Source organism: Globicephala melas, unplaced genomic scaffold (genome assembly GCF_963455315.2).
Source record: "Globicephala melas unplaced genomic scaffold, mGloMel1.2 SCAFFOLD_226, whole genome shotgun sequence".
NCBI lineage: Eukaryota > Metazoa > Chordata > Mammalia > Artiodactyla > Delphinidae > Globicephala > Globicephala melas.
In genome coordinates this window covers 8,979-34,438 of record NW_027207398.1, presented here as the reverse complement: position 1 = coordinate 34,438, position 25,460 = coordinate 8,979, and the positions used below count along the sequence as shown (strand labels likewise).

Sequence of the window (25,460 nt, the reverse complement as noted above, 5' to 3'; positions counted from 1 at the left end):
ATAATTCCCAGGAGAATCTTGGTACCAGGACCACACAATGAAGAACTTGGAGTCCCCATGGCTAATCCAGCAGAGAGAAAAGGAGGAACAGAGATGCGAGAGAAAATAAAGGGAACTCTTGGTGCAATTTGGTGCTGCTGCAGGCCCAAGTCCAGGTATGTGCTCTCTATCTCCACATCTTAAATAAAAGCCACCATGTTCCTCAGTCTTTCAGGTACTTAGAATTTCCCTTTAGAATCTGAAAATGGGGTCAGGTTTCCTGTCTGCATTGCTACAGTACAAAATAGAGGCAGGATGTTTGAAATAGTTCTCCATCTGGCAGAGGAGGCCTTGAAGCTGTGAGCCACTCGCTGCACACCAGCAGGACATGAAGGATTCTTGAGCAGATCTGAAGCTACTGGGAGGCCTTTGAGGAGTTAAATCCCATAGTAAATACTGTACCTTCAATGGCCCCTTCTCCCTCTCTGTCCAGCCTTCCTCCACTCCCGTGGGGGCCCAAAGGGGTTAAATGAGCACTCTTTGACTTGTACTTGGTGGTCCCAGAACTTGACGTGGGCTTGGAGACTTCCATGAAAAGTCTGCCTTCCATCTACTGGCTTGGGTTTCTTGGGCTCTCTGCTCCAGGCTAATCCCTTCAACCTGCTTTTCCCATTTCTGCCAATAATCCCCCTCTCCAGACCTTCCTAATGCTCTTCTGGGGCGGGGGGAGACTTACTGAGGGCAATGTTTATTTCTAGAGGGAAAGGTGACCACATGACTTCACACTGGTCGTCCCCTTGATTATTCAGTTTCTGTCTAGATTAGTCGTGGGTGTTTGTGCACCCCAGCCTCACCCCCAGGAGGCTTTAGAACACTGTCCTTATCTCAGCACTGAGCCTCTATCTAGCCTCCTTCCCTCTCTCTCCTTACCCATCTTTACCCACAGACTTGCAGGCTTTCTGGACCTCTGAGGAAGATAAGCACTTCACTGGAACCTCTGCTACAGAACCAAACATATTGAAATGACTCTTTACGAAGATACTGAAACAACAGAAAAAGAATACATGACGATTGTTTCTCCTGAGGGTTCAGTTACCTAGGGGGCCTTTAGCAAACTTTGACTGATAAATGTAACCTTTCCTTCCTTGGCAATAGTTGATCACACTGTGAGGAAAACAAGTTAGAGAATGGAAAAATAATATTTGGATTTCAACGAAATAATAAAGATGCAGGGACTATCTTTGACTTTTGCAAGGTGAGAAGACAGTTTACATTTTGATTATTTGATGGCAGGAATCCCTTTTAAAACAGGGCCAGTCTGCATGATGCATTTAAAAATCAACCTTTTCAAATACAGCCATAACCCCCACAATATTTCTTGATTTCTCTGGGGTCAGATAAACCATCACATCTCACAGTGGTGTCCTGTATATGAAAGTGATAAACATAACCTGGAAGCACAGCAGTGGCTAAAAATATGGAGCTGGTAGCCATTCGTTGAAATTATTTTTTGCTTTTAATTCATTGCATAAAATGCTAATGTCCAAATTAAGGCAGGTAGATCTTACCAACCATCAAGAGCTTCAGCCCTGCTAACAGCTAAGTATGCACTTTTAAACCCTACTTTGACTGCTCCAGAAACTTACTGGGTTTCTTTAATGCCTCTTTTACTATTTCCTTTGTGTCATTTTGTTTTTCTTTAAAAACACAGCTGTGTGATCTTGGGGAAGTTATATTATTTCCTTGAGACTTGGTTGCCTTCTCTGTGAATATCTGGGTATAATTTTAGTATTGCTCAATAGAATTTTTGGTGATAATGAAAATATTGTATATCTGTATCATGCAATGCAGTATTCAATAGCTACATGGAGCTAATAAACATCTTTGGAATATGGCAAATGCAACTGAGGAACTGATTTTTTAATCTTATTTTTAAATTTGTTTAAATATAAATAATGCCACGTGGCTAGCATCTGTTGACAGTACAGATCTACATAATATTTTAAGGACACTCTCCACTCAAAAACTCTACCATTCATTAACTCAACCTAAATATTTTTGCCCTCTGACAAACAAAAAATAATTTATGCTTCCCTTGAAATTATCTGTCAAGACCTTTATCAGTTTGGGGACATTATATTCTTAAAATTGACTTTGCTTTATGAAACTTTAATAATGCTGGACTTTCCTGCCCTCGGTACCACCTTTGTGATGATGGGAAATATTGTGGATGATCAAGGACCATTTCAAGAGATCATGGAGAGAAACCTCCTTCTGGATTTAATTTCATTATGAGGATGTCAGAATGCTAAATTACTTAAAATAAAACCCATACCGTTTTTATGCTAAGTTATATTCTACATGTAGCTGGAAAAATGTTAAAAAGATTTTTAAAGAACTGCACATCTATTTTTGAAGCTGATTTGGCTGTTCAAGCCTTGTTAGCACTTTATCCATCTCAGTGCTCTTTCACTTAGTAAACAAATGCAGTTGCCATAATTGCTGCATATGTGTCTGTGTTTCCTTCTAGGCTATATGTTTTTGAAGTTAGAAACTATATTTATATCACAGCGCCTATGTATAGCACAATACCCATTGCTAATTCAGATTGTGTTTTAAGATATGAGGCAAAATGTAAGACTTTTATTATAGTCATAAACGTCTAACAAACCAACCAAAAAATAAAAGCTAACTTTCAGTTGGTTGGCCGAGAACAAAAGAACGAAGAATACCTAGTGCAAAACCATATCTCTAATAGCTACTGTTGAATTTAGAGCACACACATGCTAAAAAATATCTTATCAAAGATTTGAGGTTGGACCTGAAAAAAATTATATCAGAAGTGAAAATAATCATGTGGTCTGACCAGCGTGGATCACACAAAGTAAGTGTATACTATATATAAAGTAGATAGACTACGAGGTCCTACTGTATAGCACAGGCAACTATATTCAACACCTTGTAATAACCTATAATGGAAAAGGATCTGAAAAAGAAATACATATATCTGAATCACTTGGCTGTACACCTGAAACACAACATTGTCAATCAACTATACTTCAAGTAAAACAAAACAAAAGAAAAAACTAAGTGTAAAGGGAAGTATAGTTTTATAAATTCACCTCTGATACCCAATGGACCAACTGAAAGACAACAGAAAGTACAACTTTCTAGGAGACAGGACATGGCCAGCAAACCAGGCCGTTACCCTCGGTAACGGTCATACCTGCCAAAACATATAGACACTAGCCTGCATTCATGAATACATAGGAATTCTTCATTTATCTGGCATTGTTAGGCAATGAGGTATTGTATGTTAGGAGAAGTATTTTTAAAATGACAAATTTAAGAGGAGTTATTTTAACCTTCACTTGGTAATTTTTTTCTAAAATTAAGAAATGTATCTACTGGTGTATCTAATGTTTCCTTCATAACTCGGGGTCATCAGTTCAATCAACGTTTGCATGAATAATGTGAATGGAAACAAGACAGGCATGCTTACTGAAACTGAAAATGACATAGCACTGGCTGGAATAACTGATGAGAGAGCAAGAAGAAAGCAAAACTGAAAACAAACTGTGATCAAGAAACAATCAGTCAAGTTCTGACTTTCTGTACTTAGTTTCAAAAAGAGATACCACAAATCCCAGCGAGAGACTCCAGCATCATTAGCTGTCTTTCTCCTTTGTTTCCACCTTCCTTTCCTTTTCCTTCTACCCTAGATTGTTCCAGGAAGTGTTTATAGCTCCTTGCAAGACAAATTCTAATACTTGCTTTCTCTCACACAAACTTCACAGTATGTCCATGTGATAAATGGTGTGGAGGTAAAAGAGAATTCATCACAGGGACATCTCCTATGAAAATAAAATTAGAAACTAGCTTCTAAACATGAAGAGAGAAGGGCGTGGTATCAGGCACTATCTTCCTTGAGAATTCCTCTCCATTTCTAATAGACGTTTTTCTTTACCAAGATCCCTTTTTAGTTGTGTGCCATTCCAGACTGCTCCACTCCGCCCACCATCATCTTGTAAAATACATTCACACTCTTTTGTGACCCTACTTATTTGCCCATTAAATAATCAATCATAGAACTGTCAGAATTAAATATAGAGTGAAATTAAAATACTGGAGTCACTTGGAGGGTTTAGCAGCTCCACCAGAAAATACTAGGCATGGATTTAAAAGAGGCTGCGTGGGACTTGCTCTTGTCCAAGTTCTTTCTCAAGAAGTATCTGAAATAAGCCTAAATTCAGAGTTAATCAGACTGGCCTGCTTTCTCAGGTGGACTGGAATTCATTGCTCTTTCCCCTCAACTCCCTGATGTCAGTGGCACTTTCCGGAGACGAAGTGGACTTCTCTGCCTACTGCAGAAGCTCAGTTCCCCCCGGGTCCACTCCCTGTCTGAATCCCACACTTGAGGCCAGATGCCAGCCTTCCCAGAACATTCGTGGCCTCCTTTCAGTTTTTGACCTGCTCAGATTGAGTCCCTCTAGACTCTTTCTCAGCTGGAAACGTGATCTTCCACCCCTTTCCCTAACCTGGATGGTTAACTTCCCTCTTTAGGCCTCAGGTCCTTTAGCTATAAAATGATACAGTTGCCCTTAATTCTAAAATCTTCTTTCTAAAGCGCTACAATGTGGTGGCTCCTTGAAAATGTTTCTCTTTGCTGGTTTTAATTTTGTAGAGAATTAAAAGCACAGCTACTCTGGGCTTCCCTGGTGGCGCAGTGGTTGAGAGTCCGCCTGCCCATGCAGGGGACACGGGTTTGTGCCCCGGTCCGGGAAGATACCACATGCCGCGGAGCGGCTGGGCCCGTGAGCCATGGCCACTGGGCCTGCGCGTCCGGAGCCTGTGCTCCGCAACGGAAGAGGCCACGACAGTGAGAGGCCCGCGTAGAGCAAAAAAAAAAAAAAAAAAAAAGCACATCTACTCTAAAAGACAGTAAGTTGCATTGGATAAGGAAAATGTGCTTTTGTAGTTTGATTAACAGGGATGGAAGATGACTTAGTATGTTTTAAGATACTCATGATCCATTCTCGTGAGAGTCGGGGGAAGAAGGGGAAGAGAGTTAATAAATACCAAACGATTATGACAAATTAAGTTCACCAAGATGTAGCTGATTAGTTACTACTTGAATAAGCCACACAAATCCAATTCAAGTTTTGCTTTATTTTTCTAAGAAGGGATCCCAGTGAACTGAGTCCCATGTTCAGTAACTCCACATTCAATGACTTAGTCTTTAAACACTGTTATGTTGCTGGAAGCAGAAATATTGCCCATCAGTCCTAATTGATGTTTAGCTATCACGCACATTTGAAATAAATTTATTACTTTGACTGATCTCAGTGTAATACATTCCAGAGGGGCAAAGAGCACACGAAAAGTTATGGAGTCTCCATCTTCTACACTAAAGTGTGCAATAGATTACATATTATTTGGCCGTGAAATTCACAAGCCATAGAAACCACGCCATTAGCAATGTATACAGTGGTAAACAGCAGGTAATGAGAATGATATAAAACCAAACAGACTGCGTATGTTGGCACTGCTGCCAATAAAACAATCATTAAATGCATTCATATGCATCTACGCTAGGTAAGCTCTTTAGGGCAATTGCTATGAATTCTACATACCTGTCAGGATACTATATATAGCCCACTTTCTATGCCCTTTATTCAAAGACGCTGAGAAAGGGTTACTCTGGGTAAATCCAGACCTTTTCTCAATATAGAATTTGGTCAACATGCATTCTGAACAGCAAAATTTCACAGTATTTTCCTACACTAATTGCCACCTCAGCAAATGCAGGATTAAGTATAATGGATTATAAGAAGTTACAAAGGAAAGATGGAAGACAAAAGAAGGAAGGTAGAAAAAAGGTGGGTATGGAGTACTTCAACATTTATGTAAAGAGTGGACCTAAAACTAACCTGAGGTTACCCTGAATTATTAGCATATGCTATAGAAACTTAAATGAAAAAATTTAAAAACCCAGCAAGGGAAACTCAAAGATTCTCTGTTTTTTCACTTTACTGCATATACACGTCCATCTTAATCTATATGCTTATATCCAATAAGAGAGCATTGTTTTACAAGGCTATTTGGGTTCTATTAGCATGTAAAGGTCGGACAACTCAACTTAAGCAGAGTCAGCTTTCAGGTGAATAATTGCTTCTTTCAGGTTGCGAGCATTTGATTTTTCCAGAAATGTTTCCCAAAACATGAAAACTAAAAGAGTCCTAGGACAGCGTCCTTTAGAAGTTTTATAGTATCAAGGTTTTTGGAGGAAGAGTATCCTTGTCCATTATCAACACAATGATTCCAAGCAGATCAGTTTATGCTGAGAATATTATATAACAGAACCCACTTCACCTCCATTATACTGACAATGATCTTCCTTACTTCAACCTTGTGCTTCTTAGTAAAGTTGAAAATACTGAGCCAAGAACAGACAGTGACAATACCAGAGACTCAGATGTACCTATAGGTGCCTTCAGACAACATCAGCCACCCAGGCTAAAGTCCTGGTTTAAAACATCCCAACATGAATGAATCTCAAAAACCATATGCTGAGCAAGTGAAGCCAGATCAAAAGGGCACCCACTGTATTATTCAACTTACATGAAATTGTAAACTGGGCAAAAGTCATCTCTAAAGATAAAAAACAGATCCGTGGTGGCCTTGGGGTGGGAGATGGGGATACTTTTGCAAAAGCCTAGGAGGAAACTTTCTAGGGTTTTAGAATTGTTATCTATCTTTATGGGGGTGGTAGTTATACAAATGTATACATTAATTAAAAGTCACTGAACCGTTGACTAAAAATGTCTGCATTTTATTGTATGTAAATGATACCTTAATAAGGTTGATTACAAAATGAACCAAAACCAAAACAAAGCAGAAGAAAAACCTCTCAAGACCTCAAAGGAAATACACTGTTTTCTTCCAGGGTACCAGATTGGAAATGAAGCATTGGTCTTTTCTACCCTCAGATTATCCCTAGGATTATCTAGTCTATTTTAAAGCACTAGAGTCCCCTATCAGGAAAACTCACCCCATGTTTAATTACTTTGATTTCTTCTGTGCCTCTTCTCCCAACACAGTGAAGCCATTCACGGAAGAAAAACCATCTTTTTCCAACTTTGCATCACCACATATTCTTTCCAAAGCTATTATTTATGTAATAAAATTTGGCTACACTTTGTAAAAATCTAGCTTTTTGAGGCTTACAAATCTTAACCTATTGCCTCCACTGGAATTTGGAAAAAAAATTATTTTGAAAATGAATAGCTGAGAATTGACATTTTTGCTTTTTGTGATTTTCTCTTCCCCTAAGAGAGAAGTGAGTAGGAATGAGAAACACATACATAAAGAAAAATAAATTATCTTGCTGCCTTTCCATGGTTATAATTTATAGGAGGCCCTTTTCAACAATAATCTATTATCAGAATCAATAAAATATAATCTCCATGAAGGCCAGGCCAGGATATTTGTCTCTTTTTCAGCAGATTGCAATACAAACCACATTCATGGATATGCTTCTTGATGATCTTTGTAATACTGTAACAGTTGCCCATTTCCTCATGCCTCTTCACCTTAACTTCAACCTGGTTTTTCACCAATGACCTCACATTTCCTTCTCTATCACTTGGTTGTGGGCCTCTTTTCCAACTCCAACTCGCATTTCACTCTGGAACCAAAGGAAGACTCACACCTTCCTGCTTTTTAGTGATACCTCAAGGTCATTACCATATTGTGATCACCCTGAAGAATAGCCAGACAATTGTTATTTCAGAGCCATCTGACAGTTTGTAGTTCTAACAATTAACTAAGGACCGCATTTGTCAAAAATATCCTAGTTTAGGATTTTGGTAATACAGCAACAGTCATTCCGAAGTCATTTATGACAATCAGTGTGGGAAGCACCCTCCTTCAGGAAGATCCTTTGCCATACAATACACTTTCCCTGTCTGGTAATAAGGAAGAATGGCCGTGGAAAGTAACCTTTTGTGGAAAGCAATACTTGGCTTCGAGAAGGCTTGCAGTTCATATCTTTTTCTTGAATTAGATTCCCCATTAATTACTTTATCCACAAAGAGGTAATTATCAGAGTTATGTAAGCAATTAAGGAGATGCTACTCCACATTCTTTCAGCTTGTTGACCTTTCTCACTTTATTTCATGTGGCTATCTGAAACATCAGTGATTTACATGTCTATCTTTTTTTAACAGATTTCTGTGTGTGTGTGTGTCCCCATGATGAAAACATCATTAAAGTAAAATATCATGAATAGACTCTTAAGAAGCAGAGTCTACTGAAAGTCCTGGAAAATATGAAAGCACTAATATTCATGGACAACTCTACACTCTGAAAGTTACTCCAAATTTTGTTGATCTCTCTTTTGTCTAGGAGTTTTTCAAATTTTCTACCATGATCATTTGTTAGTTTTATAATTACATAATAAAGGCATTACATCATACAATATTTTGTTATCCATTGCACTTTTAAAACCATTCCTTTCCTTGTCCTCCGCAGATATGTCATAGATTATTAGTACACAAGCAAAGACTTTCAATGTAACAGTACTTTATAGTGAGAAGAACTATACTGAGCTATCTCTATCCTAAGACAATGCACTAGGAAAGCACTAGGAATTCTTAAGCACTAGGAATACAGAGACGATCAAGGGGCAAGTTCCTTGCCTTCGAGTATACATAATCATTATAGCAAATGCTTAAATAGTGCTTAGTATATAACTCACCACAGCAGTCTTATTATCCTCCTTTTTAATAGGTGAGCAGAGGAAGCCACAGGGAAGTCATAGGGTACAGCCAGAATTTGAACCTAGGTAGACTAGTACACTCTCCACGGCTTTAACTACTACATTAAAATATATATATATATATGTTATATATATAACTCCAAGTATTCCAAAGTTACAAAACACTTATCTACCAAAACTCAAAAAGGAGCACACAAACTTGCATAGAAAATAAACATGTAAAAGTTCATAAATAAACCACAATATAACCTGCTCCACATAATATACTGACTGCAGTGTCCTGGGCCTCTCCCATCCTTAGGTAGCTGGAAATTACAACAAAATAATACTTTTCACCTTTGGAAGCCACACCATCTCTCATACCCACCAACCAATTACTTCCTTAGAGAGAATAGGAAATTAACCTGAATATCATAAAAAATATGTGTGTGTATATATATATATATATATATATATATATATATATATATAGCATTAGTGATGTAGAATCTTGTTTAAAGACAATAACTTCAATAGCAGAGGGAACGTTACCATTGCAGGCTTCAGATAACCTCTATATTTCTCAGATTTCATGCTAAATCATAAAATGCCATATTGTGTCTGAAGCTATTTTTTCAATAGTCCATTTTCTTAAATGCACTAGCAAAGCAGTAAATACTGAGGAACACTTTGGCTCCCAAATCCTAAAGCCATTCTGATTATGCCTGGGTGATCATGGGGACGTCATCGGAACTACCAGAGGACTGGCTGAAATACCAGTGTTCTGGCCAGCTTACAAATCAGAAATTATACAGAATCCAATTTTATTTTTTTGTTAAGTAATTCCTATGAGGCTGTTGGGATGTCAGTGTAAAGTCCTTTCATGTGTAATCTTTATCCATTAGATAGGGAACAATGCCAATCCCCGTCATAAATACTTTCACAACCTGACACTGAAAATCCACTGTAGGGCACAGGACCTGCAAATAGGATATGAATCACACACATCCACTCGTTCAGATAATCCACAAGTATTCATTTTTAAGTCTACTATATGCCAATAATGTACCGGCCTCTCAGATGCTAGACCATGCTAAATGCTGAAACAGACATACTCAGTTCGGGCCCTCCTGGAAATTATTACCTACAGAAGTGCCTTCATTGTAAACGGTCAGGTCTCAGCCAATGCTATTATCATCAGCAGGTGACCAAATGATACAGCTTGCTTTCTAAATAAGCTCCACACTCCTTGCTTTCAACATTTTTGCTTTCCTTCAAGGCACATAATCCAGTGGTCAGTTTCTCCCAGTTAGTGAGGTTTGGGGAAAATTATCCAGTGAACAATTCCTTGTGGCCTCACTCTTTCCTCATACTCTCCTCTGTGCTCTTGAGCTAAAGAGACCTGGATTAAAGTCACTTGCTCTAACCTTATTATTTTAAAATACGGCTGCTCCTGCTTTGAGGATTTCCACTGGACCAACACAGAAGCAAAGCAGCACTGAATCTGAAGCAGGTAAATTTCAAAATGACAGCTCTAAACATATCCACTCTCCTTTTGTTGTCCTCCTATCCCTTTGCTCTGAACACCTCTGCCCTGAGGCTTTGCCTTTACCCTTCTCTGATTACTCCTCCAAAAGGGTTTCCAAGAGCGGGGAGTATTTATGGTTTCATTTGCTCCCAAGTCCTTGGTGGAAAAGGATGCTTGCTTCCTGATTCTTACTAATTCTGCGCTCATATCATTAACACAAAAATCATCATTTAAAAAAAAAATTTCCTCAGCTTCATATTTCTTCTGGGCCAACACTGAAAGACTATTTTCAAAGAAACAATATCCCCTCTCCTTTGCTCTTTTGAGTTTCACGTTCTTACCTCCAGTCTCATTTTCAACCCTTATTACGGGATGCATCACAAACACAGAAGAAAGTTCTTTGTGCTTTCCTCTACCAGCTAATTATTCTAATTTGTTCTGTCACAGAATGCGAAATCAACACAAAGGCTGATTATGCGACCTCTTGCAAGGGAATGGTCTGAGAGTTGTCTATTTACTAATGAAGCTCGGTGTGTATTAAGGGTTGACTGAAGCAATCATCAGGAATTTTCATCCCTTAAATTAGTCTTTTCTACCAGATGCACATCTTTCATTTTGGATAATATAACTTTTAAGTTCAGGATACAACTGGACAAAAGAAAAGAAAAAAAGGTAACCAACACAACATTTGCAGTAATAACACAGTAACAGCTATCATCCTTCCCTGAGGAATTCAGCCTACTTTATGGACACAATTTAGTACAAACTCATAGGAAAGTTAACAAAACCCAAAACCACTACACAATAGCGTAGAGAGGTAAAGGTCAGAAATTATTACTGCCAGACCCAGCAGACAATGGCACCTACAGGAAAGAGCACAGGATAGGAAAACCTGGAACCCTGTGTTCCAGTTTTGGTTATTCCTGTAAGCATTAGTACGATCTGAGTGAACTCAGCCTGCCCTGCTTTTTCCGTTTATAAAAACCTACATCATCCTCTCAGTAGAATGAAATGCCACATCTGAAAAGTTGCAGATCTCTTTAGGAAAGAAACAAAACTCATGCTTTCCAACCAAAATGGAATAATTCAGTCAATAGAGACTTAATAAAAATCTGCCATAAAGCAATTGTTTACTTGAAATCTATCTTTTGTGGTATATTTATTGGGGTAAGGAGTGTAAGCAAATCATAATTAGAGTTACCAGTTATTCCAGAAATCAAGGTCATTGAGTTCAGATTCCAACTTTGACCATGACCCAGGCTTACAGAGATGTAAGATGTCCCAATACCTCATATCCACCATACATGGGAGAAACAAGGTATGCAGACAGATCCTCTTATAAATATCCCATATGTAGTGGTTTTAATACAGGGTCTCAGATTCATTGCCATTCTTCGCATCCAGATGTGGGCATTTTCCCTTGAATTTAGGCAGGCTTTCCATGGCTTCAAACAATAGAGCAGGGGTCAGTAAATTATGGCTGGTGGGCCAAGTCTAGGCCTGTACCAGCTTTTATAAATGAAGCTTTATTGGAACACACCCATGTTCCTTAGTATATGTATTGTTTGTGTCTGTTTTCACATCACAGCAGCAGAGCTAAGTAGTTGCAAAAGAGACTATGGCTTGTAAAGCCTAAAATATTGACTGTCTGACACTTTATGGAAAAAGGTCTCCAACACCTGCAATAGTATATAATGAAAGTGATGCTATGTAACATCTAAGACTAGGTCATAAAAGGTCATGCAGCTTTTGCATGATTCTCGTGGAATGCTTCAACCCTGGACACTCATTCTCTTGGAATACTCTATCTTGAATCCTAACTACCACGTTATGAGAAGTCCAAGCCACCTGGGCAGCCATCTATAGGCACTCCAGTCAACAGTCCTTTTTGGGCCCAGTCTTCAAGGGCCAGACGTGTGAATTAAAATTATCTAGATGATTCCAGCCCCAGCCATCTGAATCCTCATGAGCTGAGGTTCCAGACATCAGTCATGGAGTAGAGACAAGCCATCTCCTCTGTGTACTGTTTGAATTGCTGACCCACAAAATCTGGGCACATATTAAAATTTTTGTTTATTTCACCACTAAGTTTGGACTTCTTTATTATGTAGCAATAGATAACTATAGCACTGTGTCTGTACACAGGAGATCTACATTTTACAGAGCACAGATTTTTAGATGTGAATGTTGACTGCTCAATTTCTAAGAAGAACGTATACACACACATAGGTACAAAATGTTTATGTATATGTAAATATTAGACCTATATAAACTAATCTATATTATCCATAAAATGAGGGGGCCTTTGATAAAGGCTAACATTATTTTTCGGTACTTATGTGTTCCAAGAACTGATAAATTCTTGCATTGTATGAATTTTCTCTTTCACCCTCATAGCAACTCTCTGAGAGAAGTAATGGTATCTCTATTTTATAGATGAGAAAACTGAGGCAAAAACAGATAACATGCTCAAGAGTACTCAACAAGTAAATTTTTAGAGTCAAGATTTGAACCCAGGTTCTCAAGTTTTAAATCCCTTATTCATACTTACCAAGCTATATACTGAGGAAGGGGATGAAAGCTGACGGCATTACCTCATGCTCAAGAAGTTAGACAGAAACTTAGCAGGTATGGTTGAAAGAAGACAGGACTTGGAGTCGTAAGTCCAGAGCCTGAGTTATGAGATGAATTCTCCTCTCATCTAGATATAGGTTTGTTTTTAGAAAATGAAGAAGATCACTGCATATTTTGATTGTTAATTTCTGTACTTAATGATTACTAAAGAATGGAATTTTACCAGGGAGCTATTTTGCAATGACATAAATTATTGATTCAAACTCAAACCTTTATTATAAATTATTGATTCAAAATCAAATCTTTATTAAGTCTCCCTTGCATCAGAAGTCTTTCCCACTCTTCATTTCTTTGAAACCCTTTCCTGTCTACTCTTGGCCAAAGCTTGAAGCCTAATTTAACATTTGGAAATAAAATAATGAAATAGTCATAACACAGCAATTCCAATGCCTACTGAAACGGAAGCTCTAAATAATTTTTCAGATAATTTAGGAAATTAAAAATATTTACATCATAGATGCAAAGACAGAAGTTACTTGTGTAATAAATGGTGAGACAAAAAGTTTCTGGTCAAGTAGATTTGTTTATATATGATCACTAATCTGAGTTCTACCCCTGTGCTAAAACCCAGTGACAGGTTGCGTACAGCTTCTAAAGGGATAGTTCAGTGCATTGGGTCAAATTCATGCCATAAAATGTGGTATTAGTAGTAGTACTAGAAGACAGAGTGACTGTCTTCTTTGGGACATAGATGAAGACCCCAAGATAGACAATATCAAGGACAAATTATGTAGAAAAGATATTATCTCAGTCCTTGGAACATGTCATCCAGGATAGAACAAGAAGTAGATTTATTATCAAGTACATGAAGCCAGAGACAGTAAGCAATGAGTGGTAGTTGGTTAAAATAGACAGGTTTTAGAAGCAGAGGCACGGATGTAGAAAACAAACTTAGGGTTACCAGGGGACTGTGGCAGGGAGGCTAAATTGGGAGATTGGGACTGAAATATACACACTACTATACATGAAATAGATAACTAGTAAGAACCTGCTCTTCTTATTAGCCCAGGGAACTCCATTCAGTACTCTGTAATGGGCTATTTGGAAAAGACTCTAAAAAAAAAATAAAAGTGGGGCTTCCCTGGTGGCACAGTGGTTGAGAGTCTGCCTGCTGATGCAGGGGACATGGGTTCGTGCCCCGGTCCGCGAAGATCCCACATACCGCGGAGTGGCTGGGCCCGTGAGCCATGGCCGCTGAGCCTGCGCGTCTGGAGCCTGTGCTCCACAACGGGAAAGGCCACAACAGTGAGAGGCCCGCGTACTGAAAAAAGAACAAAAAAAAAGTGGATATATGTACATGTATAACTGATTCACTTTGCTCTACACCTGAAACTAACACAACACTGTAAATCAACTATACTCCAATAAAAATTTACCAAAAAAATAGGTTTTAAGAACCATAGTCAGGGAGCAGTGTGGATTGGAAAGACCTAGCAAGAAATATTTCTTCATCCTCAGACAGTGCTCCCCAAGCTGGCTATTCCTAGGGTGAGCATTTAAGAGATCTTTGACCTAAGGAGGACATGAGATTAACAATCTATCCCAATGTGCATGAATTATTCTACTCGGTGCTATCAGAAATCAGATGGCATCCTAGAGCAGGGGTCAGCAGATCTTTTTTGTAAAGGGTCAGATAGTAAATATTTTGGATTTTCTGTACCATACGTCTCCATTGCAACTGCCCATCTGCTGCTGTAGCACAGAAACAGCCATGCACAATACATTAATGAATGGATGCGGCTGTGTTCAAGCCAAACGTTATGTACAAAACCAGGAGTCAAGCGAGATCTGATCAGTGGGCCAGAGTGTGCGGACCCCAGTTCTGGGTCAGTGTTCACAGCTGAATGAGTCATGAGGCCTTAAGTTCCAGTTCTCATTGTACTACTTTCTACCTGGGTGAACTTGGGTTCGTCCTTTTATTTGTATGGCCCACTGTATTAGTCAAGGTTCTCCAGAAAAACAGAACCAACAGCATGTGTATACAATGTGCCCATATATACTGACAGATATAGATCTAGATATCGATATTGATATCTAGATCTATATCCATATCTATATAAAGACAGAGAAAGAGAGAGAGATTTTAAACAATTGGTTCACAATAATAGAGGCTTGGTAAATTCAAAATCTGCAGGTTAGGCTTCTAGAGACTCTCGGAAGAGTTGCAGTTCAATTTCTGTAAGTCTTCTGGTAGAATTCCTTTTTGCGACAGGGAGGTCAGTCTTTGTTTTATTAAGAGCTTCACCTGATTGGATGAGGCCCATGCATATTATGGAGGATAACCTGCTTTACTCAAAGTCCACCACAAATTTAATTATGAATTTCATCCAAAAACACCATCACAGGGACTACCCTGGTGGCACAGTGGTTAAGAATCCGCCTGCCAATGCAGGGGACACGGGTTTGAGCCCTGGTCTGGGAAGATCTCACATGCCGTGGAGCAACTAAGCCCATGCACCACAGCTACTGAGCCCGTGCACCTAGAGCCCATGCTCTGCAACAAGAGAAGCCACCGCAATGAGAAGCCCGCACACCACAACAAAGAGTTGCCCTCGCTTGCTACAAATAGAGAAAGCCCACGTGCAGCAACGAAGACCCAATGCAGCCAAAAATTATAAATAAATAAAACATGAAAATTAAAAAAAACACAAAAACACCATCACAGAAATATCTAGAATAATATTTGCCCAAATAACTGGGCATGGTGGCCCAGACAAATTGACATGGAAAATTCACCACCTAAGCCATAGTTTTGTCACCTGTTACTGAGAAATATGACTTATCTGAACTATTTTGATACCTAGAACATACCTTCTAGAGGTAACGCCCTCAGTATTTTACATGGTAGGCAGTAGAGGGAATGAGCCCATTTGCCCAGTCATATGACACCTAAAGGATAAAATTCTGTCTTCTCTCTCCAACCCACAAGGATGAATGCCAAAAATACATCACTTATATGTGCTTTAGCTAACATAGGATAGGTCTGGAACAGACCTATGCTCCCAGTAAGTCTCATGAAATGCTTTTTCATTAAGGGGAGACTTTACATGCTAAGATTAGAAGCAAAAGAGGGTGGTGGATGAAAAACTGCCCAAGGATATAAGCTCATGCAAGGAAGCAGGAGAGAGAATGGGTATCCGAAGATGTGCGCTCTGAGCCAACACTAATTCCACAGCATCAGGTTATAATTCAGGGAGCCCAACCGCTGGGGGTTTTTTCCCCTTCTTCTTTTCCCCCAAAGAGGGACAAGCATACTGACAAAGGAAGAGCATCAGTCACCACAGATAAATTGCTTTTTAGAGGTGATCTCGCAAATGATTTGGCTCAGTATAGACTATGATTTGGCTCCCCAAACCATAAGCTAGAGCATTTCATTCCAGGTCCCTCTTCAAATATCCATGATAGGTAAAACTCTGGCATCAAGTAGGTCTTGAAATCTCCCCAGGTGATTATAATATGCAACCAGGGCTGAGAATCTGGAGATGTAGAGCAAATTTAAATTGAACTTTAGTTAAACAGTAAAACAAGCTCTGACTCTACTGGCTGGAGCTAGACAAGGGATATGGATTTAGTGGGATGAGAAGATAAAGGACACCAGGGAGTAAATCAAATGCTTTACACCTGTGCTTAGCTAATTGTTACTCAGATAATTCAGACAATCTTACAGCACCTGAACCCTGAAATGCCTTAGTTCTGTTTAAAAAAAAGTAACTCTTCAAGTAACTGAACTCTGAGAATCATGCCAATCATAAAAAGAAGAAATCTTATTTTTTGAACTAGTTGATTTCATATATACTGTTTCAGTTTCATGATATTAACTAGTTATCTTTCTTTCCATTTTATGTTTGAGGAAAGTAAGGCTTTAAAGTCTCAGTAATTTTCTCAAGGTCACTTGTTAAGGGTGTGGTAGGCAGCATAATGGCTCCTAAAAATGCCCTCACCCTAATCCCTAGAACCCAATAATATGTTACCTTACATGGTAAAGAGGACTTTGCAGATATGACTGAAGTTATAGGCCTTGAGATAGAAAGATTATCCTGGATTACCTCATGGAACAAATCTAATTGCATGAGTCCTTAAAAGCAGAAAACCATTCCCAACTGTAGAAAGAGAAAGAGAGAGATGTCCTAATAGAAGCAGAATCAGAGAGATGCAACATTTTGGGGTTTGTAGGTGGAGAAAGGGGACTCTGAGTCAAGGACTACAAGTGACCGCTGGAAGCGGATAAAGTCCAGGGAATAGAAACACCCCTAAGAGCCTCCAGAAAAGAATGTAGCTCTGCCAACACTTTTTTTTCTTTTTTAACCATCTTTATTGGAGTATAATTGCTTTACAATGGTGTGTTAGTTTCTGCTTCATAACAAAGTGAATCAGCTATACATATACATATATCCCCATATCTCCTCCCTCTTGCATCTGCCTACCACCCTCCCTTCCCTATCCCACACATCTAGGTGGACACAAAGCACAGAGCTGATCTCCCTGTGCTTTGTGGCTGCTTCCCACTAGCTAGCTCTTTTACATTTGGTAGTGTATATACTCTCTCATTTCATCCCAGATTACCCTTCCCCGTCCCTGTGTCCTCAAGTCCACTCTCTATGGCTGCGTCTTTATTCCTGCCCTGCCCCTAGGTTCTTCATAACCATTTTTTCTTGTTTTTTTAGATTCCATATATATGTGTTAGCATATGGTATTTGTTTTTCTCTTTCTGACTTACTTCACTCTGTATGACAGTCTCTAGGTCAATCCACCTCACTACAAATAACACAATTTCATTTCTTTTTATGGCTGAGTAATATTCCATTGTATATATGTGCCACATCTTTATCCATTCATCTGTCGATCCTGCAAACACTTTTACTCAATTGAGACCAAAGTCAGACTTGTAAGGTAATAAATTTACGTTGTTTTGAGTCACTAAATTTGGGATAATTTGTATGAAAGCAATAAAAAAAATACAGAGGTCCTACAAGAGCCAGGCTATATATTTATACTTAAGTATTTCTGAAATGAATTTAACCTTGTGATTGACAGCAGCAGCAGCAGCTTCCAAGGGATCCCACCACACACCTGAGGCAAAAGGAGCCTAATACAAAGCAGTGACAGCAGCAGGTCACTGCCCCACACTTGGGGTAGAGGGGGACTTGATCTACTGTAGCAGCAGCATAGCCTGAATGGGAACCCATCCTCCTGTGGCACTAGTCCCATCAACATTAGTCTAATCTGCTAGCATCTGCTGTGCCAACAGGCCCAACATATACAAACCCTCCAACTCAGTAGCATTAAGTGAGCCAGGCTCAGTGTTTCCTGAAACTCATATCCAGTTGCACTGGAAATCCAAGATATCACCTACTGTTATGAAAACATAAACAATAACAGAAGACTGGGAACTTCAGAAAGAAAAGGGGAACAATGGAATGCGTGAAAACAAATGGGGTAAATATAAGAGACTATGATTAGCCTCATGAGTTTCTTAAATTCTATATGATGGTCAAAGCAAAAATGATGACACCATCTGATGGGGTTCTCAATGTAGAGAAAGGAAATACTACAGAAAATCATACTTTAAAACTGGGGAATATTAAGAGACCTAAATGGAAGTAAAATTTTGAAACTTCACTTGAAGTAATGAAACACTGATTCCAGTAGGCTATGATAAGTTACATATGTATACTGTAATGCCAAAAGCAACCACTAAGAAAACTATACAAACAGTATACACAAATGATTATAAATGAATTAAATTAAAATGGACTTATTAAAAAATGTTTAAGTAACCCACAAGAAGGAAAAATAAGGGAAACACAGGATTGAGAAACTAAGGTAAAAGACAAAACAAAAAATAACATGGTAGACCAAATCTTTGACATGGCAATAATTACATTAACGGTAAATGATCTAAATAACCAAGTCAAAGATAGAGATTGGAAGAGTAGATTAAAAAATCGCAAGCATGATCCAACTATATACTGTCTATAAGAAGCTTACTTTAAACATCATGATATAGGTAGTTCAAAGTAGAAGGATGAAAATGATATATCATGTGAACATTAATCAGAAAAAGCAGGAATGGCTATATTACTATCAGATAAAGTAGACTTCAGAGCAAAGGAAATTATTAGGGGCAAAGAGGGTCATTACATAAAGATAACAGGAATAATCCACCTAGATGACCTAGTGATACTAAATGTGTGTGCACCAAACAACAGAACTTCAAAATGCATGAAGCAAACACTGAAAAAGGTAAAAGGAGAAAGTTTTAAATCCACAATTATTATTTGAGACTTCAACACAGCAATTTATACAACTACCAGAGAGAAAAATCAGCAAGGATATGGAAGAACTGAAAACATCATCAATCAACAGGAATATAACTGACATTTAAAGAACACACTCAGTAAGAGCAGAATACATATTCAAGTGTCCATGGAACATTCACTCATATACCATATACTGGGCGATAAAAAAACATTAGCAGATTTAAAAGAATTAAAATCATAGAGAGTATGTTCTCTAGCCATAATGGAATCAGACTAGAAATCAATAAGAGAAAGACAACAGGAAAATCTTCAATCACATGAAAACTAAACATCACACTTCCAAATAACTCATGGGTAAAAAAGACAGCATCAAGGAAAAAATTTTTAAATGCATAGAATAAAAGAAAATGGAGATATAACAGATCAAAGTTTGCGGAATGAAGTGAAAGCAATGCTGAAAGGGAAGTTTATAGCACTAAATTGGGAAAGAAAATGTTTCAAAGCAATAATCTAATTTTCTATATTAAAATAGTAAAAAAGGAAGAGGAAAAAACACTAAACAAGCAGAAAGAAGGAAATAATAAAGATGAAACAGAAATCCATGAAACTGAAAACAGGAAAATAGCGGGGGAAATCAATGAAACAAAAGGCTGGTTCTTTGAAATAAACAATCTAACCAATAAAGATCTAGAAAGACTGATAAAGATAAACAGAGAGATGGCACAAATCACAGATATCAGAAATGCAACCAGGGATACCATGACATATCCTGCAGGTTAATGAGGGACAAGTTACTATGAACAAGTCTACACTAGAAATTCAAAAATGTAGATGAAATGGGCCAATGTTTCTACACCCAAAACTACCAAAACTCAGCCAAGATGAAATAGATAATCTCAATTTTCCTGTAACCATTAGAAATACTGGTTTTTCATTTAAAAACTCCCAAAAGAAATGTTCAGGCTTAGATGTTTCACTTTTACCCAAGACTTAAAGAATTAACACCAATTTTACATGATTTGATAAGAAATACAAGTAGAGGGAACAGTTTCTAATTAATTTTATGAAGCCAGTATTACCTTGATACCAAAACTAGACAGGGATAGTATAGAAAGAAGAAACCTACAGACCAATATTTTTTATGAAATTGGCTGAAAAACCCTCAGCCAAATATTAGCAAATTAAATCCAGAAATATACGAAAAGAATAATATACCATGACCAAGTGGGATTTATTCCAGTTATGCAAAGTTGGTTAAATATTTGAAAATTAAACAGTGTAATCCACCATATCCAATAGATTAAGGGGGAAAAGTCATGTGATCCTATCCATTAATGCAGAGAAAGCATCTGACAAAATCCAATCCCATTCATGATTTTAAAAAAAGAAGAAAAAAAACTCCAAGCAAACTAGGAATAGAAAAGGAACATACTGAAACACATAAAGATGATCTACAAACAACCTATACCGACATTATATTTAACTGTGAAAGACTGGATGCTTTCTCTGTAAGATCAGAAACAAGGCACCGATATCTGCTCTCACCACTTTTATTAAATATATTACTGGAGGTTCTAGTAAGAAAATAAAGCAAAAATAAATAAATACATAAATTTAAAAGTTAAATTTTTAAAAAGTTTATTTAAAAGATAAAAGGACTATTCCTTCTACGTTGCATAGGAAGGAACATGTCCTACTGAATGTTGAATAGTAATATATCCTATTACACTGAATAAGGAAAAGTAAAACTGTCTGTATCTGAAGATGAGATGATAATCTAAATGGAGAAAATACCAAGGAATCCACAAAAAGCTTGAGAAATAATATTAGTTTGTAAATGATTTAGAGTACAAGATCACCACAATTTTATCAAATTATATATTAATAACAAATGTGTAGAAGCTTAAATAAAACTATGTGATGCCATTTACAACTGACCTAAATAAATACTTAAATATAAGCCCAATAAGACATTTATAGGACCTCTGGACTGAAAATTACAAAATGCTGATGAAGAAAAATTTTTAAGTCCCAAACAAATAGGGAGACATACCTTGTTCATGGATTAGAAAACACAACATGATAAAGATGTCAATTCTCCCCAAGTTAAGAGGCTTATTAACACAATTACTCTTAAAATGCCCTCAAGGTTTTTGTGGATCTAGACAAGCTTATTCTAAGATTTATATGGTAAGAAGAGGCTGAAGAATAGCTAAAACAACTTGCAAAGGAAGAAGAAAATGGAGGAATTAATCTACCAATTTCAAGATTTTGCAGTAATGATGGAGTGTAGATACATAGATCAATGGAATGGAATAGAGAACCCAGAAATAGACTGACATAAATACATATAACTTGTTTTTGACAGCAGTGCAAAAGCTATCAAGGAAGAATAGACTTTTCAAAAAATGGTACTAAACAGTTGGACATCCCTCGACAAAAACAAACAAACAAAAAATGAACCTTAACCTCCACACCTTACACAAAAATTAAATCAAAGTGGATCATAATCTTAAATGTAAAAGCAGGACATTTTTAGAAAAAAAAATAGGAGAAAATGTTTGGCATCTAGAACTAGGGGAATAATTCTTAGACTTGACACCAAAAGTATGATCAATAAAGGCAAAAACTGATAAATTGGATCTCATCAAAATGAGTTAAAAATGCTTCATAGAAGATCCTTTTAAGTGGATGAAAACTCAAATTACACAGTAGGAAAACATATTTGAAAATCCCATATGAGACAAATGACTTGTATCTATAATATACAAAGAACTCTCCAAACAACTTAAAAAAATCCAACTAGAAAATAGGCAGAAGACAGGAACAGACATTTCATGGAAGAGAATATACACATGGCAAAGGAGCACATGAAAAGATGCTCAGCATCATTAGCCATTAGGGAAATGCAAACTAAGACCATAATGAGATGTCAGAGAATAACTAAAATTAAAGTATAGTGACAACATCAAATGCTGGCGAGTACATAGAAAACTTATATCACATCACTGGTGGGAAAATAAAATGGTTTAGCCACTCTGATCAACAGCTTGACAGTCTCTTTTAATCCTAAAAGTAGATTCACCCTACAACGCAGTAATTGTACTCTTGAGCATTTATCCAAAAGAAACAAAAACTTAATTAAGTTCCCACAGAAACTTACACATAAATGTTCATAGCAGTTTTATTTATAATAGCCAAAAACTGGCAACTACCCAAATGTCTTTCAGTGGATGAATGTTGAAACAAATAGTGATAAAATCTTATGATAGAATACTACCGAGCAACAAAAAGGAACAAATTATTAATATATGCAAAAATTGAAATGAACTTCAAGGGAATGATGCCGAGGGAAAAATTCTGAAAAGCCGATCTCCGAAGATTAAGTAATTCATGATTATGTTTACATATTATTCTTAAAATAACAAAACCGTGGAGAAGGAGAACAGATTAGAAGTTGCCAAGGGTTAGAGATGGGGGTAGAAGGTACAGCGGGGGGGGGAACTCTGTGAGGTTTTTGTGGTTCCAGTGCAAATAATACAGCAATCTTGGTTTTAATCCCTAAAGATTTCTAAAAGCAATTCCTAATAAGAGGTGTCCAGATATTTAGCAATGGCAGATTAGAGGTATAGCTCCCCAACATAACAACTTCAAAAGAGAACATACTAATTCAATGCATATGTTAATTTCAAAAAGGCCAGTCACAATACTTAAATGGTATATATCTTAACATATTATTCTTAAGTATCCAGCTATACCAGATGGACTAGCAAGATTTTCTGTACATTCAACCTTATTTAAGACAGTAAATCTTATAATAAGACAGTTAAAAAAAGAAAAAGAAAAAAAAACAAACCTCAACTACACTTGGATATTCTCATAGGAAGATGAGGTGAAAATATGCAGCAGCGGTTCAAAAGCTTAAGCAGTGGCACCTAAATTTGGTTGTGCATTAGAATCATCTGAAGCACTTTTTAAAAACCCTCACACTGACGGTTGGTCATCGTAGACCAGTAAAATCATTTTAAATCTCCTCAGACGATGCCAATGTCTAGCCAGAACTGAGAACCAGCGGACTAAGCAGAAGGGGATGTTTCTACAAAGATCTCTTAACAATAAGTCCTTTCACCCAATCAGATTTACCTCCCCGCAAAGGGCTAAAGAACGCTAGATGTTGTCCATACTTGCTTAGCTTTAATTAGCACTTGTGACTTGCCCAAAACCTAGATCATGTTTTCCCTAAATTTCATGTTATTCCCTACGTTTTTCAAACCCAGGGCTAAGGGGTTTGCCAGGATGAGATTTTAAGTGCACACAGGGGAAGTCCCTGGCAAACCAGGACAGCGGTCCCTCTACATTGAAATGTAAAGCATCCTAAATAACCCTGCCACTGCTCCCAGATCCTAGTCTGTGCCAACCAGTGGAGAAAAGGCATTCTCCATTACTACCACGGCAAATGCTGCTGTACTTGCCTTGGCTGGTCCCTATCTTTTCCAGGCACCACTCCCCTTCACCTGCTGGTGGACGCTTTGGCCAGCTGACAACGCAGATATTTTCAAACTTTAAGGTGAATGAAAATCATCTGGAGGGCCTGTTATAACAGAGATCACTGAGCCTCACCAGAGTTGCTGATTCCATAGGGCTGGGACAGGGCCCTAAAACTTGAATATCTGACACATTATCAGGGGACGCTGGTAAAACTGGTCAGGTTGTTACCGAATGCAGGTTCATGTGTCTGAAGCACAGTGAGGCCAAACAAACCTAAAGGTTGGAGTCTGGAGCAGAGAAAGATTTATTGCAGGATCGAGCAAGGAGAGGGGGTGGCCCGAGTTCCAAAACACCCTGAAATCTCCAAAGGATTTCAGCAAAGCATTTTTAAAGGCCAGGTGAGGGAGGGACGTCCCAGGGAATGTGATCAGCTCGTGCACAATCCTCTGATTGGTTGATGTGGAGGCCACAGGGCAGGTAACATTATCCATCCTTAGGTGCCAGAAGGTCTGGGGGCTACGTGCTCATGATCATCAAGGAGTTAATTTCTTCCATTGGGTGGTGGTTTTTAGCACCTGAAAACTCAAGAAATATGCCTGAGATACTATTATCTGAGTACTTCAGAGAGGAACTACAGCAGAGGATATGGGGGATGGGTCTGTCCTAGGAAGGCCCCATAGGGTACTGCTTGGTTACAAGGTGACCATACTTTGAGAACCACTGCTCTAGTGGCCTGGAATGTTCAGAAAGTAATGGAAGAATCCCTTCCCAGGTCTAGATTCTAGTATCGCCAGCTATTTTGGTGGGGGGAAGGGTAAGTTTTGTCCTTGCTTGGACTTCTTGTTCATTTATATCAAAGCCTATTTGAGGCAGTGCGCTCGGCAGTCCTGCAGTTCTGTCTTTTGCTTCAACAGTGTTTGGAATGAACAGACCCAGGGACGCTCCTTGCTCCAGCCCCCGACCACCCTCCAACCTTTCTTCCTGTCGCAACCTTTGGAATCAGCCACTCAGCTATCCTCAGCCTCCAGGACAGGCCAACACCGTTTTTTGAGCTTAGCTCCTTATCACTGATCAACCACGAGTTCCCAGGTTCGTAAGAATTATTCCATCGAGGTGGAGGCCGCCGTCCACCACCTGTTCAACATGCATCTGGGGACACTTACCTCTCTCTGAGCTTCTATTTCGACAGCAACAATGGGACTCTGGACAGTGCGGGCCACATTTTTCGCCAACTGGCTGAGGAGAAGTGTGAGGGCGCCCAGCGTCTCTTGAAAATGCAAAACCAGTGCTGTGGCCGCGCCCTCTTCCAGGATGCGCGGAAGCCTTCTCAAGATGAGTGGGGTAAAACCCAGGACGCTGTGGAAGCCGCCATTCTTAGGGAGAAGAGCCTGCACCAGGCACTATCAGATCTGCGCGCCCTGGGTTCCGCCCGCGCAGACTCCCACCTCTGTGACTTCCTGGAGAGCCGCTTCCTGGAGGAGCAGGTGAAACTCATCAAGAAGATGGGCGACCACCTGCCCAACCTCCGCAGGCTGGCTGGTCCGCAGGCTGTGCTGGGCGAGTAGCTCTTTGAAAGGCTCACCCTCGAGCACAAACAGGAGTCTCTGAAGTCCAGCGGCCTCTGAGGAGCCCCTCTGGCATCAGAGCTTCTGCCTGAAGCCCTGCTCTGCAGCTACTAGGCAGCTTTGTAACCGCCCTGGAGCCCTCTCCCAAGCCTTGGACCAAATGGAAACAATAACGCTTTTTGCAGAAGGAAAAAAAAAAGCCTATTTGAAACACAAACAGAATAAAGAGGAAAAAAAGAAATATATAT

At 38.7% G+C, this 25,460-nt stretch overlaps 1 protein-coding gene and 1 pseudogene across 1 annotated transcript in view; both read left to right on the top strand.

Moving 5' to 3' along the window:
- The window catches only part of LOC132596654 (uncharacterized), a 90,922-nt gene extending 88,551 nt beyond the window's left edge, over positions 1–2,371 (top strand). The window contains exons 3-4 of the mRNA XM_060293447.2: positions 12–155; positions 926–2,371. Of these exons, the coding sequence (XP_060149430.2) occupies positions 12–109 (98 nt within the window). The 3' untranslated portion in view covers positions 110–155; positions 926–2,371. The remainder of the gene's footprint in view (positions 1–11; positions 156–925) is intronic.
- LOC132596658 (ferritin light chain pseudogene) lies at positions 295–25,420 on the top strand (annotated as a pseudogene).
- Positions 25,421–25,460: the final 40 nt, after the last annotated feature.